Source organism: Monodelphis domestica, chromosome 1, assembly GCF_027887165.1.
Source record: "Monodelphis domestica isolate mMonDom1 chromosome 1, mMonDom1.pri, whole genome shotgun sequence".
In the NCBI taxonomy this organism is placed as follows: domain Eukaryota; kingdom Metazoa; phylum Chordata; class Mammalia; order Didelphimorphia; family Didelphidae; genus Monodelphis; species Monodelphis domestica.
In genome coordinates this window covers 431731258-431746534 of record NC_077227.1, presented here as the reverse complement: position 1 = coordinate 431746534, position 15277 = coordinate 431731258, and the positions used below count along the sequence as shown (strand labels likewise).

The following is a 15277-nucleotide window of genomic DNA, read 5'->3' as shown; positions in this document are numbered from 1 at the left end:
AGTGCCTACCACAGTATATTTATTAATAAATAGTTGTTCATTACTTTGGTCATTTTCCTCTGTATAGACTTCAACTAAATAAAGACAATGTCTTTATTTAGATGTTACACTCAGTACAGAATATAACATTAAAGAAGTGATCTTATTCTAACAGCACACAATGGCACAATAATCATACACATTTTGAACAATATACCAATATCCATAGTACTCTAAAGTCAGAACAGTCTTTATGAAGCATCCTAATCACTTCCTAAATGTATGGCTACCTCTTCATTTCCAAGAATCTTTGTAGCACAAATGATTTAATCCCTCAAACTGTAAAGCAGAATTTCTAGTCTATGATAACTCCACATTAATAATATTTTTCCCATGGAATTTCAGATTAGCTTAACTCCATCTGTTTCTTCAGTATGGTAGATATAGCCCTCCCACTGTTGAGACAAATTACAGATGTAGTGAACACATATACATAACATTAATGATTTCTCCATGCCTCAGTCATGAGGGAAAGGCTATTTCTTCAATAAAGCAAGTTCTGGAGATAAGGGGCATTTCCAAATCCAATTTAGTTAAAGCATCAGAGTTTAACGAATAACCTCTTGATAGACACACCCCTGAGTGCTTTCTTCACATCTTTGTTCTTCAGGCTGTAGATCAGAGGGTTGAGCATTGGTGTTATCACTGAATAAAACATTGATACCAGCTTCCCCAGCAATTTAGCAGACTTGGGCGTCATGTAAGAGATTATTCCTGATCCATAAAAAAGGATGACTACAAGAAGATGGGAGCCACATGTAGAAAATGCTTTAAGTCTCCCTGAGGTTGTCTTCATCCTGATCACAGTCATTAATATAGAGCCATAGGAGACCAAGATCAGGGATAGAGGTGCAAGAAGGATCACTACACCCATAAGGAAAAGAGCTGTCTCTGCACTGTGGATATCTGCAGATGCCAGGGCCAACATTGCTGGGGGTTCACAAAAGAAATGAGCAATCCTATTGTCTCCTTGATAAGGGAGCCTTAGTGTAAAAGTTGTGTCCACCAAGGACACTAGAATACCAGTAGTCCAGCACCCCAAAGCCATGTAGCCACATACTCTCCATGTCATGATGAGAGGGTAGTGCATGGGATCACATATTGCCAAGTACCGGTCATAGGACATCACAGCTAACAGTGCACATTCTGTACACCCAAAAAGGAGGAATAGAAGAATCTGAGCTGCACATCCTATGAAGGAAATTACCTTCCTCCTAGACAAGTTAAACAGGGCTTGGGGAACAATGGAGGTAGAAAAGAAAAGGTCAGCTGTAGACAAGTTGCACAGGAAAAAATACATGGGTGTATGGAGCTGTGAGTCAGTCAGAACCAGGGTGATGAGGAGTAGATTTCCAAGCACAGTAACCAAGTAGATCACCAGGAACAATACAAAGAGTAGCAGTTGCGTCTGAGAATCATCAGAGAGACCCAAGAGGAGAAATTCTGTAATCCAGGTCTGGTTCATCTGGCTCATATTCTTTTTGCTTCTTTAGAAGGAGTCAATGGGAATTTTGTGTGTGGCTATAACCTGTAGTATTATAGAACTTAATATTGGAAGGGAACTAAGATGTAACCTCCTAAGATGTAAGCTCCTACTCAGCTACCAACAGGTGCCCTGAAAAATATGCATTAAACCCTTGAAGTCATACATAATTCACTCTCCCAAAAGGAAGATATTCTGTTTTTATGCAACTCTAACTATTAGAAAATGCTTCCATATATTGGATGACATCTTCCACTCTATAATTTCCTATTATTGATATTAGTTCTGTCTTCTAGAACTACCCAGATAGTTTCTCACTGAGTACTACCTTTGACAACTAGTATGCTATTTCATGAGGAAGGCTTGTTGGCAGCTCTGATTACTGAATAATTCCTCATTTCAGCTTAAATCTCCCATATTATAATTCCTACCTGTTGATCTATCTTCTATTATCTGATTCTACACAGCTAGTCTAACCTGTCTGTCACATAATTGCCTGGCAAATATCAATGGAATAGGTTAGAAAACCAAGACTTAAAAGCCACCAAACAGATTATCTTAACTTTGTGGAAAAACTGACTGGTGACCTGTATGATATTGATGACTGGTTATTGACCAGCGAGATGGTAGTTTAATTACTTTCTACTATCCTCTAACTCTTCAACCCAAATCCACAAAAAAGGAAGCATGCAAAAATAGAGTAATTATAACCAAATCCAAGAGAAGAATACACAAGCACTGAGAAGTCACTCTTAATTAATATCAGAGAACTCTAATACCAAGAATATTCATTCAAATTCCTTCTCCAATATACTTGTGGCAGTGTGTGTAAGAAAAGTATGCAACTTGGACTAAGGGTTGGAAAAGCTTAGTTTGGCATTCCCTGAGCATACAATGATTCTAAACAAACATCCTTGCCCTTCCTATTCTGTACAAAGTGGCATTGGTTTACTCAATAAAGTCAGGGAAAGGAAAACAGAGGAAAGACCTGAGTACATTACCAGTGTGGGTGACTGTATTGAGCCTGAGAAGACTCAAATCTCTTTGGGACCAGTCTCAGAGGCTGTGGGAGAATTAAAAAGCTACAGAGGGGGAAATATTGAGAGATCAGGAAGGAGGAAGATCTCATGCCTCTGTGGCAAGAAGTTCTCATTTGAGGAAATGAAAGGAATACTGACTATAATAATGTGGATTTGCTCAAGCTTCAATTCTTTCTAGGGGTCCCTTAACTTATGGAACCTTGACACAACAACAATGCTTTATTATTATAGCAAAGATATAGAAATAGCAGACCCTTGAGAAACTGCCAGATGAATCTGGACCAGGAGCAGCATTAGCACCTTTCCAGATAAAGGGACTGTTACAAAACAACCAAGCCAACCTCCTTCCATGAGAGCCCCTAAGATTTATTCCAAGAATTGACTATAACTCCCCTCCCACTGAACTATGTGGACTTGAGCAATAAAAACTAGCAAACCTTTATAGCGTCTTTCTCAGGAAAGAAGATCCACATGCATGCCATTCTGCTGAGCAGAATGAATAGCAATATCTTATGGTTCCTGGGGTCTCTGTCTCACATGGTTTGACTCTTGTACTTGGGGCTAGACACACAGGAAGGTAGGGATTGACACTTTTCTTGCGCTCAAAGTGTCTTTCTCACTAAGTTTTACTATAATCTGTGGGGCCAGACACCTGGAAAGGTAGGGATTGACAAGCTGAAAAGCATGTCCATAGTACTACATGGGGAAAAGGCCCCTCAGAATGGGTTCCTTCTGGAGTAAATTTCCATTTGGGAGACTTTTTTAAAAGAGTTTTGTGCCTCAGCAGAATTCTATTGGAAAAGAAGGAATACATGAATTCCTATAGGCATCTGATGCCCAGAATGTGTGGGGAATAAGGCACAGAGCTAGAGACAAAATAGTATTGCATTTGAGATGGAGATTGACTGTGATGAAATCAGGGCTGGCGCTCAGTAGTGAAATTTGGGACTGAGAGCAATTTCTACCTTGTAGCACTGCCTCCATTCAACATGAATTGATTCCATTCCATCATGAATTGATATTTCTAAGAAGGAGGCATAAAAATAGCACAAAAAAGGTCAGGGCAAGATCTAGAAAAGCAAGAAAAGAACAAATAAATGGGGTACTCAAACCCAGCATGTAAGAAACTTTTCATGCCATGAAGGATTCAGAGAGTATGAAGAAAGAAAAAATAAAATTATAACTCACAAAACAAAAAACCATAAAGGTACGCCATCAGATGAACAGAAAAATAATAAAGAATACAAGGGAAAGAAAATTTCCTAAAATAAGATTCAGTAAAATAAAATTAATGAAAAAATTGATAGAGAATGGGAGAAAAATTTTGTTAAGTAATTGGGGAAAGAGAAGGAACAAAAGAGGGAGAGAAAAAGATAGCTAAATATAGTGAAGAAAGAAAAGTGGATAATTTAAGTAAAATGTTGAAAATTTGGGGAAAATGTTTTAAGCAGGATGGGAAAAGAAAACAGGAAGAAGTGTAGAGATTGACAATAACAGACACAAAAAGACACAGACAAGAAAGACAGAGATAAATCCCATGTGAATCAATTAGCGAACAAGTAGTTTAAGTCTGAGTAATCATAGGGAGAAATTATTGATTTTTTAAAAAGGGTTTAAAGCAATATCAAAGAAATTAATTAGAGAAAATATAAGTCTACCGACTGTTATTTTAAATTAAATTAATAATTCAACAGAATGAATAAGAAAATAGCAAATTAAATGATGACATATGAGAAACATCTAGAAAGTTAATATGAATATAGAATCAAAATGGGAGGCTAGAACAAAATTTAGCATGCATCAGATGAATTTAGAAATCTCTGTCATTATCTGGTAAGAGCTCACAATATCAATAATCAAGAAACTATTACACTTAAAAAGAACTACAGACAACAAATCAATATTAATATTAAAATATATACAATAAATACCATAGCAACTGAATTCATAAAAGAAAAGTTAACTAAATTGCAAAAAGACAAAAGTAGAAGCACAATAATTATAGGATATTTTGATGGTTTTCTCTCAGTTATACAAATATAACAGAAGGATAAATAGAAAGTAAATTAAAGAGCCTTACAAAAACTTACAAGACCTGTTGGATATAAAATATATATAACATCTTCCCAATAGAAACATTAAGAAATGTACCTATTTTATAGCACTATGTGGCATGTGTACAAAAGTAAAACAAGTGAGAAATCATAAATATAAAAAGCAGAAACCTAAACATTATTTACAAGCTATAATGAAATAAAAGCATAACTACTACAGGAAACACAAGGAAAAGATACAGACCCAAATGGAGAAATATATCCTGACTAATGAATGAGTCAAAGAATAAATTGTATAATTAATAAATACATACACATATATGGAAAGATCTCAAAATATATGTTTATATAGATATATATAGAGAGAACATATTAACCGAATAGAAAAGTATAGAAGTAATAAATTGAACAAGCAATCAAAAACTAGAACTATGAAATAAGTACAAAAGAAGAATTTTAAAAATTATTTAAAAAGTAAACCAGGAAAGCAAATGTCTATAAAATAGGCAAAGCCAAAAAGGGGACACAAAAAAGGGTAATATTCTTGTCTCATTTAATTTAATTATCTTTTTTCATAATAAAAAGTATGTAACAACAATTCAATTTCATATATAATCTTTTTTTTTCTTTGTACATTGAAATATTTGTATTTGTGGGTATATTTATATTTGTGCGTGACTATTAAGTTCAAAGACAAAAGAAATTTTAACTTAAAAAATTAGAATGGAAAAAACTATCTCTAAGACCTTCTAAGGTACTACCAATGTGAGCTTCCTAACAAGGAAAAGAAGTCATCCTTCAAAAGGAGAGGAAAAACTTTTCATAATTCCTGTCTAGACAAAGTGTCTAGTATTAACAAAGATTTACTATATTCTAAGGATTCCATAATGTTGTACGGGTGAGAGGAGGGAGAAGAAATTTCCATTGAATATACTCACTTCCTGTAAATGTCCTTGGAAAACTCTTTCACTGACACTAAACTTTGGCCCATCTGTTAATACTAATATTCTACTTTTGCTGCTATGTGACAGTTGGATATGGTATGCAACTGCCTCCAAAGAAATAAAAATGCATGTCCCAAGAGGGCAATAGAGTTGTGCATTGTAGGTATAAGCAGGTTGCATCAAAAAGAACACCAAAGAACAGCAATAAAAGATGTCTTTGAGGAATTGCCTGATAGGAAAAGATTATGGGAAGGTCACTAGTAAGGCACAATAAGTAGACCGCTATAACGCTTACAAATGTCAGGAGAAGACAAGAATTTACTGGATCCCCTGTCTTTATGGATATTGACAAAAGTTGCATAGGATGAGCCATCATAGTTCAGTTTTGATTTGAACCAACATAAGGGAACTCTAGGATCTTTTTTGAATATTAAATGTTCCTGTTCTCAGTTATAACTGTTGGCATTACTGACCATTTTTGCATGGAAATCTTTTGTTTGCCATGCCTATTATATGTCCTGTCTAATCTTTGTTAACTTAAGACTACATTCAATCCATCTATCACCCCAACCTTGCATTGAATCCCTCAATTGGCATGTGGTCCATGAAAGTAATTTTGCACAGTCACTTATGTTGCATGCTTGATCATAACTTTCTGTTCTTTGTATTTCATTATGGACCAACTTTTAGAACAGTTTGGAAATCTGTTTTTCTGAATCAGAAAGTCAAAACAAAACAGGTTAAAACAGATATTTTAAGTTCATTTGTGCTTCTGTTTAATTTATTTCTGCATTTAGTGCATTTAGCATCAAGAATAAATGGTGTCTGATACAGCCATGCTTCTGTTGAAAGACAGTTTAAAAAAAGGTGCAAGGGGTGAGAAAAAGAAAAATGCAGCATTTTTAAAGCAATGAGGCAGCCTGGCCATTGTAGTCTAGGTCAGAAGGCTCTTTCCCTTTCACATGTTGTCAGTGTATTCTACTGGCACATCTTTGAGAAAATATCACATCTTTTGGGGTCTTTGCCCTATACTTACAAACTGCTTGCTGGCATTGGCCTATTAAATGTCAGTGTGGAAACTATCAGTTAATCAATTGCCCCTCATCCCCTCTCATTTCTTATTGAATACTACATAACCTTTACAATTGAATTCAATATCATCTCACTTAAAGGATATCCCAAAATCTCTGGTCAATACTGACTTACCCCCTTCAACTTCACATATTACTTTAGTTTTGCAATTTTCAATTATATCTAGCATAAAATATTCTATCATGGTCATTGGGGTTGGTATTTCTATTGTCTGCTTGAGTTTAAGATGTGTGAGGCATTGATTGAGTCTTATCTACACTTTGAAATGTACCAACAGCTAGCACAGAGTTCTCTACACAGTTGTTGCTCAACAAACATTTGTTAAAAGAATGAGTAATTGAGCCAGGGCCCTGGGATAAGTTTGCTAGATGCCTAAACCAAAATAAAAAATCTCTAACTTCCCTCATAGCATGCCTATGGGAGCGGATGATAGATCCTGTCAACAATTACATCATTTAGTAATTACATTACTTTCCCTGGTTATAGGTGGTCTGATTTAGGTGACTTAGAGGTTTGGGAAGTGAGAGGGAAGTGTGGTGATTGATGGCATGGGTTGTGGCACCGAAGAAGGTTATTCTGGAGGAAAGAGTTTATTCGTACTGCCTAAGCCTGTCATACTCTAGGTCATGTCATCTAGGGTCAGAGGAAACAAACACTGACTTTGTTGGGTCAGTGTGAACTAATGTTTAAGATCCTTCTCAGAATCTTTTCTAGAGAATCAGAATGGTTAGTCTTGTTGTTGGTAGAATGGAAAGAGTTGCTTTGGACTGTGTCCTTCTTCTGATGGACCTGGGAAGCCTCCTTTTGGGAAACTATCAACAATTCAAACATGAGTTCAGAATTATCCATAGATAAACAACACTATAAAAATGTGCAATTCAAGTGGAAAATGAACTGATCCTGCGGTCAAGAGTTGTGAGTTCAAACCTGTTTATGTGATTCATTATTCAATGCCCAAGTTGACCTTGGGTGTCAAACCTAGATGTATCACAATTATTTAATTTGTAAAAAGAGGGTATTCAAACTGATGATTTCTGTATTTATTTTTAGATATGCATCTTTGACTTTATAATCATATGTTGGGCATTTGACCCAGAGAATAGTCTTTGACAAATTATACCAATAAATATTTATGCTTTTCTTATGGCTATCTAGTGTGGGAGTTCACATAGTATACATTAAAATTTGGAGAGCATCTGGAGAAGACTGGAGTTCACATTCTTGGGCCATGGACAGATTAATTAGTTCCTATGATTTATAGGATAAATCTATAGAAAATGAGAGGATGTGGCAAAGGAAATATCATGTTGTCTGGTTGGTGAGAGAGGGACAGAATGCCCTTTGGAGCTACGTGCTAAGAATTGAAGCTGAAGAGTTCTGTCAGAGCTGTGCATTACAAATCCAGAGTGAGTGAGAAGGGGAAATGGTGAACCTCCTCATCTTCTCTCTTCTCCTTCTTCCTCTACTAGAGGAAAAAACAAGTTTCTGTGGCACTAAGGACGTCTTTCCCTACAACTTCTAGTCTATTGTCCCATTTAAGTTCTTTGAAAAGACCAGATGGAGCTTCTAGGTCCATCATCCCCTTTGAGAGCTTCCTCTAAGGACTTTCAAAGAAAACATTGCTAAGAAAAGAGAAGGGGAAGCTTCAATTGAGCATGCTTAGTTAGCAAAATAATCGTACCAAAGGAATATGATAGCTATCAGATTTTAGCTATAAGTAACTAAAGTCATTCCTTTGTGAAATTAGACATTTCTACCTCAACCTTTGTAAATATCTCCTCAATGTTACATGGATGAGGCTGAAACTAATTAAAATATTTCCATCCATTTTGTAATCTTCTATTTATTGAAAATTGACTGTTGAAGCTAGTGAATAACATATATGTGAATTCAAGGATTTTCCTAAGGATCAAATGAAATAATGGTTGTAAACATGATTTGTAACTTCTAAGGTTATACAAATGTAAATACAGACACTCCTCTGAGGTGTAAAAACCAGACTCAGAAAATATCTGTTTTTTCTCTCTTTTATTCCTCACTCCTCCTTACTACCTTTCCTTCTCTTCACTCAGTACAACAACACTGCTGTCACAAGCCAAAAGCACATCCTCCTGGGTCAGTATGAAGAGTTTTCTTCCTTTCTAAGCTCAAAGAGAAGTCATGCACACACTTCCCCTCTTTTTCTCTAACATTCACTATCACAGAACAATTTATATCAGTGAATGCAATGGTTTTCACATATACACACCCTTGAACACCTTTCATCTTTTCTCTCTGATCCAACAAATTTCCATTTTTCTTTTCTTTCCCATTTCTCTAAGAAAAAATTCATCTCTCTATATCTTTATCTCTGCCTCTATGCATTTTTCCATCTGTCTCTATCTTTTCCTGTATGTGTCTCTTTTTGCCTCTCTTTTTCACTTTTGTGAGTGAAAAAATAAGATCAATAAGCTTAAGAACAATATAGTGGTGTCAACTAAATCAAGGAAAAGGAAATCCATTACATTTTGAGGTAAAATTAGACAGAGTACGGAATTGGTACTACTAATAATCAAAGCCCTTGAGAGCCTCCTTCAGAAAATTTCTCCATAAGTTCCTCAGACACCTCTATTACTTCCAAATTCTTCTCCAATTAATTCTGGGTATCCTCAAGCATCGGTATTCAAAGGAAAATAGAATTTCCTATTCAATGTTAAAATAAAATTAACTTTTATCTCTCCCCTCAAATGTATCATATTTAAATATGCTTTTAATGATTGGTCTGGGAATCTAATTAACAATTGTAATATTATTTTTAGGAATCAGTGTGGTCTTCATTTCAAACCACGGGCTTATAAATGAATTTTTAAAAAAAAACCATATTTATGAATTAGGAATTGTTGGCATAAAATGTCACCACTTAGATGAAATCAAGGGTTATTTTTGGTCTTTCCAGTGGAAATATATTTGGTTTCATTTGGGTTATTAACAGAGAAAGAGTGAATAAAATTGGGAGAGTCAATACTATATTTAGTTGACATAAAAGAATATATATTTTTTAATTTGAATAAGATATTTATTTATATGAATGCTATAAATTATAAACAAATTTTATCCATTTATTAAAGTAGATCTCCCAGGATTTTCACTTAAAAAGATTCAATTAACAATAGGCATTATTTGTCACTACTTAATTTAATTAATGAAGGATTTTTCTTTATATTCTATAGCTTAAATTCAATCTAACAGTGTCCCAAATTGTTCATTATATGATATCTGACTATTCTGATGTCTTACCACATTTTAAAAATAATTCTTCTCGAAAAGAAAATGGGAAAGGGAAATGCTGTGGAGTTAAATTTTCTGGGTTCTTGTTCTAGATCTCAATTTGTCCTCTCAGACTTTTAGTTCTCATTAATTTATAGTCCAACTTCTTCCTCCAAACAACTTGAGCTTAGCTTGATTAGGTAAAGAACTCTAAAGAGACCAGAAGCATCCAGAAGGTAACTCTTCAAATTTTTCTATCTCTGCTATGATATAAGGAAGCACAGAGCAAACAGAAGCAAACTCAGAATCTCAGCATTTGGCAGAACCTCAGAGGGCATTTATTTCAAGTAGAAATCCACTCTATAATTCCCAATAAATGCTTAAGTACCCAGTACTGGATTTGTCATTACTTCCCAAGGCAGCTGTTTTTGCTTTAGGATACCTCCAATTTTTAGAAAAGTTTTAGTTATATGATATACAAATCTGCTGCTCTGTAACTTTCATTTAATCTTCCTATTTTCTTTCCTAGAGTTAGGGTTGTTTTGTTTTGTTTTGTTTTTCCAACTTAATAGCCCTTCAAGTACTTAACAGAAGCAATTGTATCTCCTCATACCCTACCAAGTCCTCCCGTCAAAATATTCCTTAAAGTTGGTTTCATGTCATGGTTTTAAATCCCCTCATCATCCTGACCACCATCCTATGCACATAATCTACCTTGTCAATGTACTTCCCAAAAATTCTGATATCCACAACTGACATGAAAATGAAAAGGTATACTATAATAGAAGTACAGCTTCTTTTGCTTTGAAGTCTGCATTTATAAGCTAACATTAGCTATTTAGCCATTATGCCATATTGTTAAGCAATACTGAACTTGAAAATGCAAGCTAAAAACCCTTGGGTATTTTTAAATGAATATTTCTTCACCTATATCTACTTGTGCACCTGACTAATTCTCAATTCATCAAACTATACTAATTAATATCATTTCATGTTATCATAGGATGAGAAATTGCATCAAATTCCTTGTTGAAATTGAGATGTCTAGTAACTTTGTCATAAATATAAATGAGATTAGTTGGTTATGCATTGTTCTCTGATAGAACTGAGAATATTTAGTGAGCAGAGTTTATCAGTCAAAGAGCTTACAAACCATTCTATTAATAATAAAGTAGTTGTTTTTGGTAAAGTTTAGATTTCTGTTATCAGAGAAGTACCCTCAGGACAGAAACCCACCAGAGCAGCCAGTTCTCAGCATCAGCCTCTCTCACTCTCCAACTTTGGGGATGGGGGGTGGGAGGAGGTAGGAGCAATCAGAATCTCTCATTGACCTCTGAGAATCCAACACAATAGAGTTGACTCTCTTCTCTTTAAATGCTAACCAGACCTGACTTAATTTGTTTTATGAAATCAGATGAGAATAGATACTTTCTACCAGTTATGGCCATAAGTAGATTTGCATTTCTTCACAGGAATGTGTTCTAAAGGAAAAGTGTGATATCTTGAGGGTGTGAAGCACTATCTGATCAAAAGAGGTGGGGATTGAAATGGAATCTGCATTTTTCTAAAATAGCTATTTTTGATATTGTGGCTTTCCAGACATATGAAAGGAATAACCTTGCTGGAAAGTAAGAGAGATTTGGTAGGTTAGCAAGAGATAATAGTTACATTAATTTCTGTTTTTTTCTAGTGTGTGTAGTTGGGGAAGATCTTTATCTAGATGCCTTTGAATATCTCCCCAAGATCAGAATGATTCCCAGGAGATTTTGTAAGGGATCCACTTTCCTCTTACCTTGTCCACTACATGTGACATCAGAGCTGTAAAACTAACAGATATGGTTCCAATGAAAGACAGAAGAGTTCAGAAAGCAGTGTAATTCTGATATGTCTCCTTTGGTAATAGAGCAAGCTGAAAAAGAATATACAGAAACAAAAGAGAACACTAATTTTCTTTTTTTTATTCTGGGACTCTCCATACTCTATCCCCACTCCTTATCTTCAAACCTGGATCCATCACCTTTATTATCTTTTGACACCTGAAATTTTAGTCTTTCTTAGGCCTACAAAATATGCCTCCATCCATCACGCTTCCTCAATTCTGGCATCAATTTTTCCCCAGACAAGCTCCAGAGGAAAAGAAACCTTAAAGTAATTTTGAGAAACAGCAGAGATAATAAAAAGCACAGTGATTCTGGGGCTTATGTTTAACAGTTGGAAAGGCTATACCAAAGGATCTTGACACCACCTAAACCCCAATTTCCTTTCTGCAAGGCCCTGTGACTCTTACAACTGAGTGACTCAAAGTTTAAATATATTGCTTCTTCTTCGAGTCTATATCTGGATCCTCTTTTACATATCATCTCCATGCTGAGCAAGAAAGCTGTGTGATTATGATGTGGTGTGGTGTGATGTGAGATGATAGAGGAGTGGTGGTGGTGGTGATATGTGTCTGTTTTCCTGAGTGAGATTAAGGGACCAGAGATCTTATTTTTCAGGACTAACCTCTCAACTTGGCCAAAGCTAAGAAAAGAATGGTCAAAGAAATAAATGGTCATTCCTCTCTAGACCAGTTTCAACAGAAAGAACAAAGGTATGGAAAATCCACCTAAACTCAGTCCTGCTCCCTAGCTAATTTAGATAGTTGTGGCTATTGCCTTAACAACTACACATCCTTTGATACAAGTCATCACCTAGATTCATTCTGGAGGACTTTGTGCTATTATATAGAAATAAACCTGTGTAGATCCACCACCAAGGCAGAATTCTGGCATATTAGACTTCGTTGAAAGATACTGAAACAAAAGGACAAAGACTGGATGCTGAATCTAAATCCTCTTGAAATATCTAGTATCAAATTTCACCTCTTTCAGTAATTGCTTCCACTTTCCTCCTCTTCTTTCTGTAATCTCTCTTTCTTTCCAAAAAGACCTAAAAGACTAGGAAATTATTTCATAGACAATGAGGTTATTTAAAGTACAGAACATAAAATAGATCCATAAGAAGTACCTGTTGGAGTTGAGGAATATGGAACCAAATAAGCATCTTTTGTAAAGGTAAAGAGTTTTTTTTTTTTTCCAGTTCTGGTGTAAATGCCAGGAACAGAGAAGAAATATAGGTTCTGAAAGGTATGGGAATGGGGAGGACAGAGTGACAAATTAACTTAAATTTCTTCTTCCCATAAACACATTTCCTTGGTGATATCCAAGGACATGCCCTTTAACAAGTGGTGATTTAATGGAGACAACCCTAGTTAAATGGTCTGTTTTGTGGAATGGTCTCTGGAGCATCTAATATGCTCTGGAGGATTTGAAGTCATTAAGAGAGATCTTGAACTGGGTGTTTCTTTTCATAGTAGTTCTTGTGTGATAGCAAGGAATATTTATTAGAGCAAGTAATTAAAACCTATATCTCGAGCTCCAAATTAAATCTTTTTTCTTCTTCTCTATATTCTCTGTGGCCATATGGGGAGGTAGATAGATGAGGAATAGAGACACTCATTGTGGGGTCTACTAATTTTTTCCTTGATATAATCAATCAATTTATCAATGAATGAGAGCTTGTGTAATCCAGAACCTATATTCAAAGGTTTGTTTTATTATGAAAGAAAAAGATCAGAAATTTTAGAGTTAGAAGAGAGCTTAGAGATTATCAAGTCCAATCCCTTCATTTTACAAATGACGACACTAAGGCAAGGAAGATTAGATGACTTGCCCCAAGATACACTTCTAGCAAATGTCTGAGGTAGAATTTGAAACTAGGTCTTCTTGACTCCAGGGCCAGTACTTTCTGAATTACACTTATCTGGCTCAAACAATAATGGACAATATTAGACAGGGAAACCCTGAGACAAGTCGTACAGTCCTTCATGGATGAAAAAAAGCCAATCTAAAAAGAGCTAGATATTCAAACAAGCTAACAATACAATGCCAGTTTTGTAGTAACTGGTGGAAGTCATCCATACTGCTGTAATGAATATTCAGGTTCTCTAAAATACTCAAAGGGTACAGAACAGATCCCTACATCCTTTCCTGGAATATTCTACCCCATAAATAAACTTACAAATATCTTTTTTTTTATCACAGTTTAGTCTTACTCTGGAATATCCTTCCTTTTTCTCAATAAGGGTGAGTATATTTAACTACTCTAGGCATATATGTAAATGCATCCAGTTTTGTGCACTCTTCAAACCCTTATCTATTTCCCACCAATTTCAATAGTTTTGTAGTGTTTATGGTTTTTTTTTTACATAGATTAATCAATATCAACATGACTTATTTTATTATTTTTGTCAGATACTCTCTTTTTCACTCTTTTTAGGTTTCAAAAGTTAGGCCAATGAATGCAACAAAGATTTCAGTTTTCTATTATAATAACAAATAAAGCAGGTATCAAATTATCGTGCCTGAGAGATCACTGGGTAGAAGGAACTATTTGCTCTCTCCTCATATAACATTGTTTCTTTTTTTTCACCTCATGTATAGTTTTGATGCAGAAATAACTTTTCCTTTTTTTAGGACTCATAAAAAGTCAAACTCTCAATATAGCTGTTCATATCTAGAAAAAGTCATATTTTTCAAGATTTCTTAATTTATATTATCAATTCCATGTAAAAACAAGTTTTTGACATTTGTTTTTTTTTTAATTTCAGTTCTAACTTCTCTGCCTCCTTTTTTCCCCTCCTCCCTCACTAAGCAGTCAAGAAATTTGATATAAATTATACATTTATAGTCAGGTAAAACATAATTTCCATATGTTAAAAAACACAGACAAAAAAAAGGAAAATAAAAGGAATAAAAATGGTATACTTCAATTTGCAATCAGACTACACAAATTATTTCTCTGGAGATGGATAATATTTTTCATCATAAGACTTTCAGTTTATCACATTTCATGGTATTGCTGAGAATAGCTAAGTCATCAAAAGTTGATTTTTGTACATTGTTCTTAATTTATGTAATGTTCTCTTTGTCCTGTTTATTTCACTTTGCATCAGTTCATATAAATCTTCTCAGATTTTCTGAAATAATCCTTTTCATAATTTTTTTATAAAATAAAATAGCAAGATTCCATCACAACAATATACCACAAGTTATTCAAACATTCCCCAATTGATGGGCATCCCCTCAATTTCTTATTTTTTGCCACAAGAAAAAGAGTTGCTTTAAGTATTTTTGTACATATAGAATCCTTTCATTTTTCCTTGGATCTCTTTGGGATAAAGGCCTATTAGTAAAATTAATGTGTCAGATGGTATACACAGTTTTATAGTCTTTGGGCATAGTTCCAAATTGTTCTCTAGAAGGAAGGAATTAGTTTACATCTGCCCCAACAATGCATTAGTGTCCTAATTTTTCTACATCTCTTCCAACATTTGTCATT

The 15277-nt window shown here is 34.8% G+C and overlaps 1 protein-coding gene across 1 annotated transcript; it reads right to left on the bottom strand.

Moving 5' to 3' along the window:
* Positions 1-580: 580 nt before the first annotated feature.
* On the bottom strand, positions 581-1513 carry LOC100010459 (olfactory receptor 2D2-like). Its single transcript, XM_001363541.3, has one exon. It carries the CDS (start codon positions 1511-1513, stop codon positions 581-583), a length of 933 nt encoding a protein of 310 aa, XP_001363578.3.
* Between the last annotated feature and the right edge of the window lie 13764 nt (positions 1514-15277).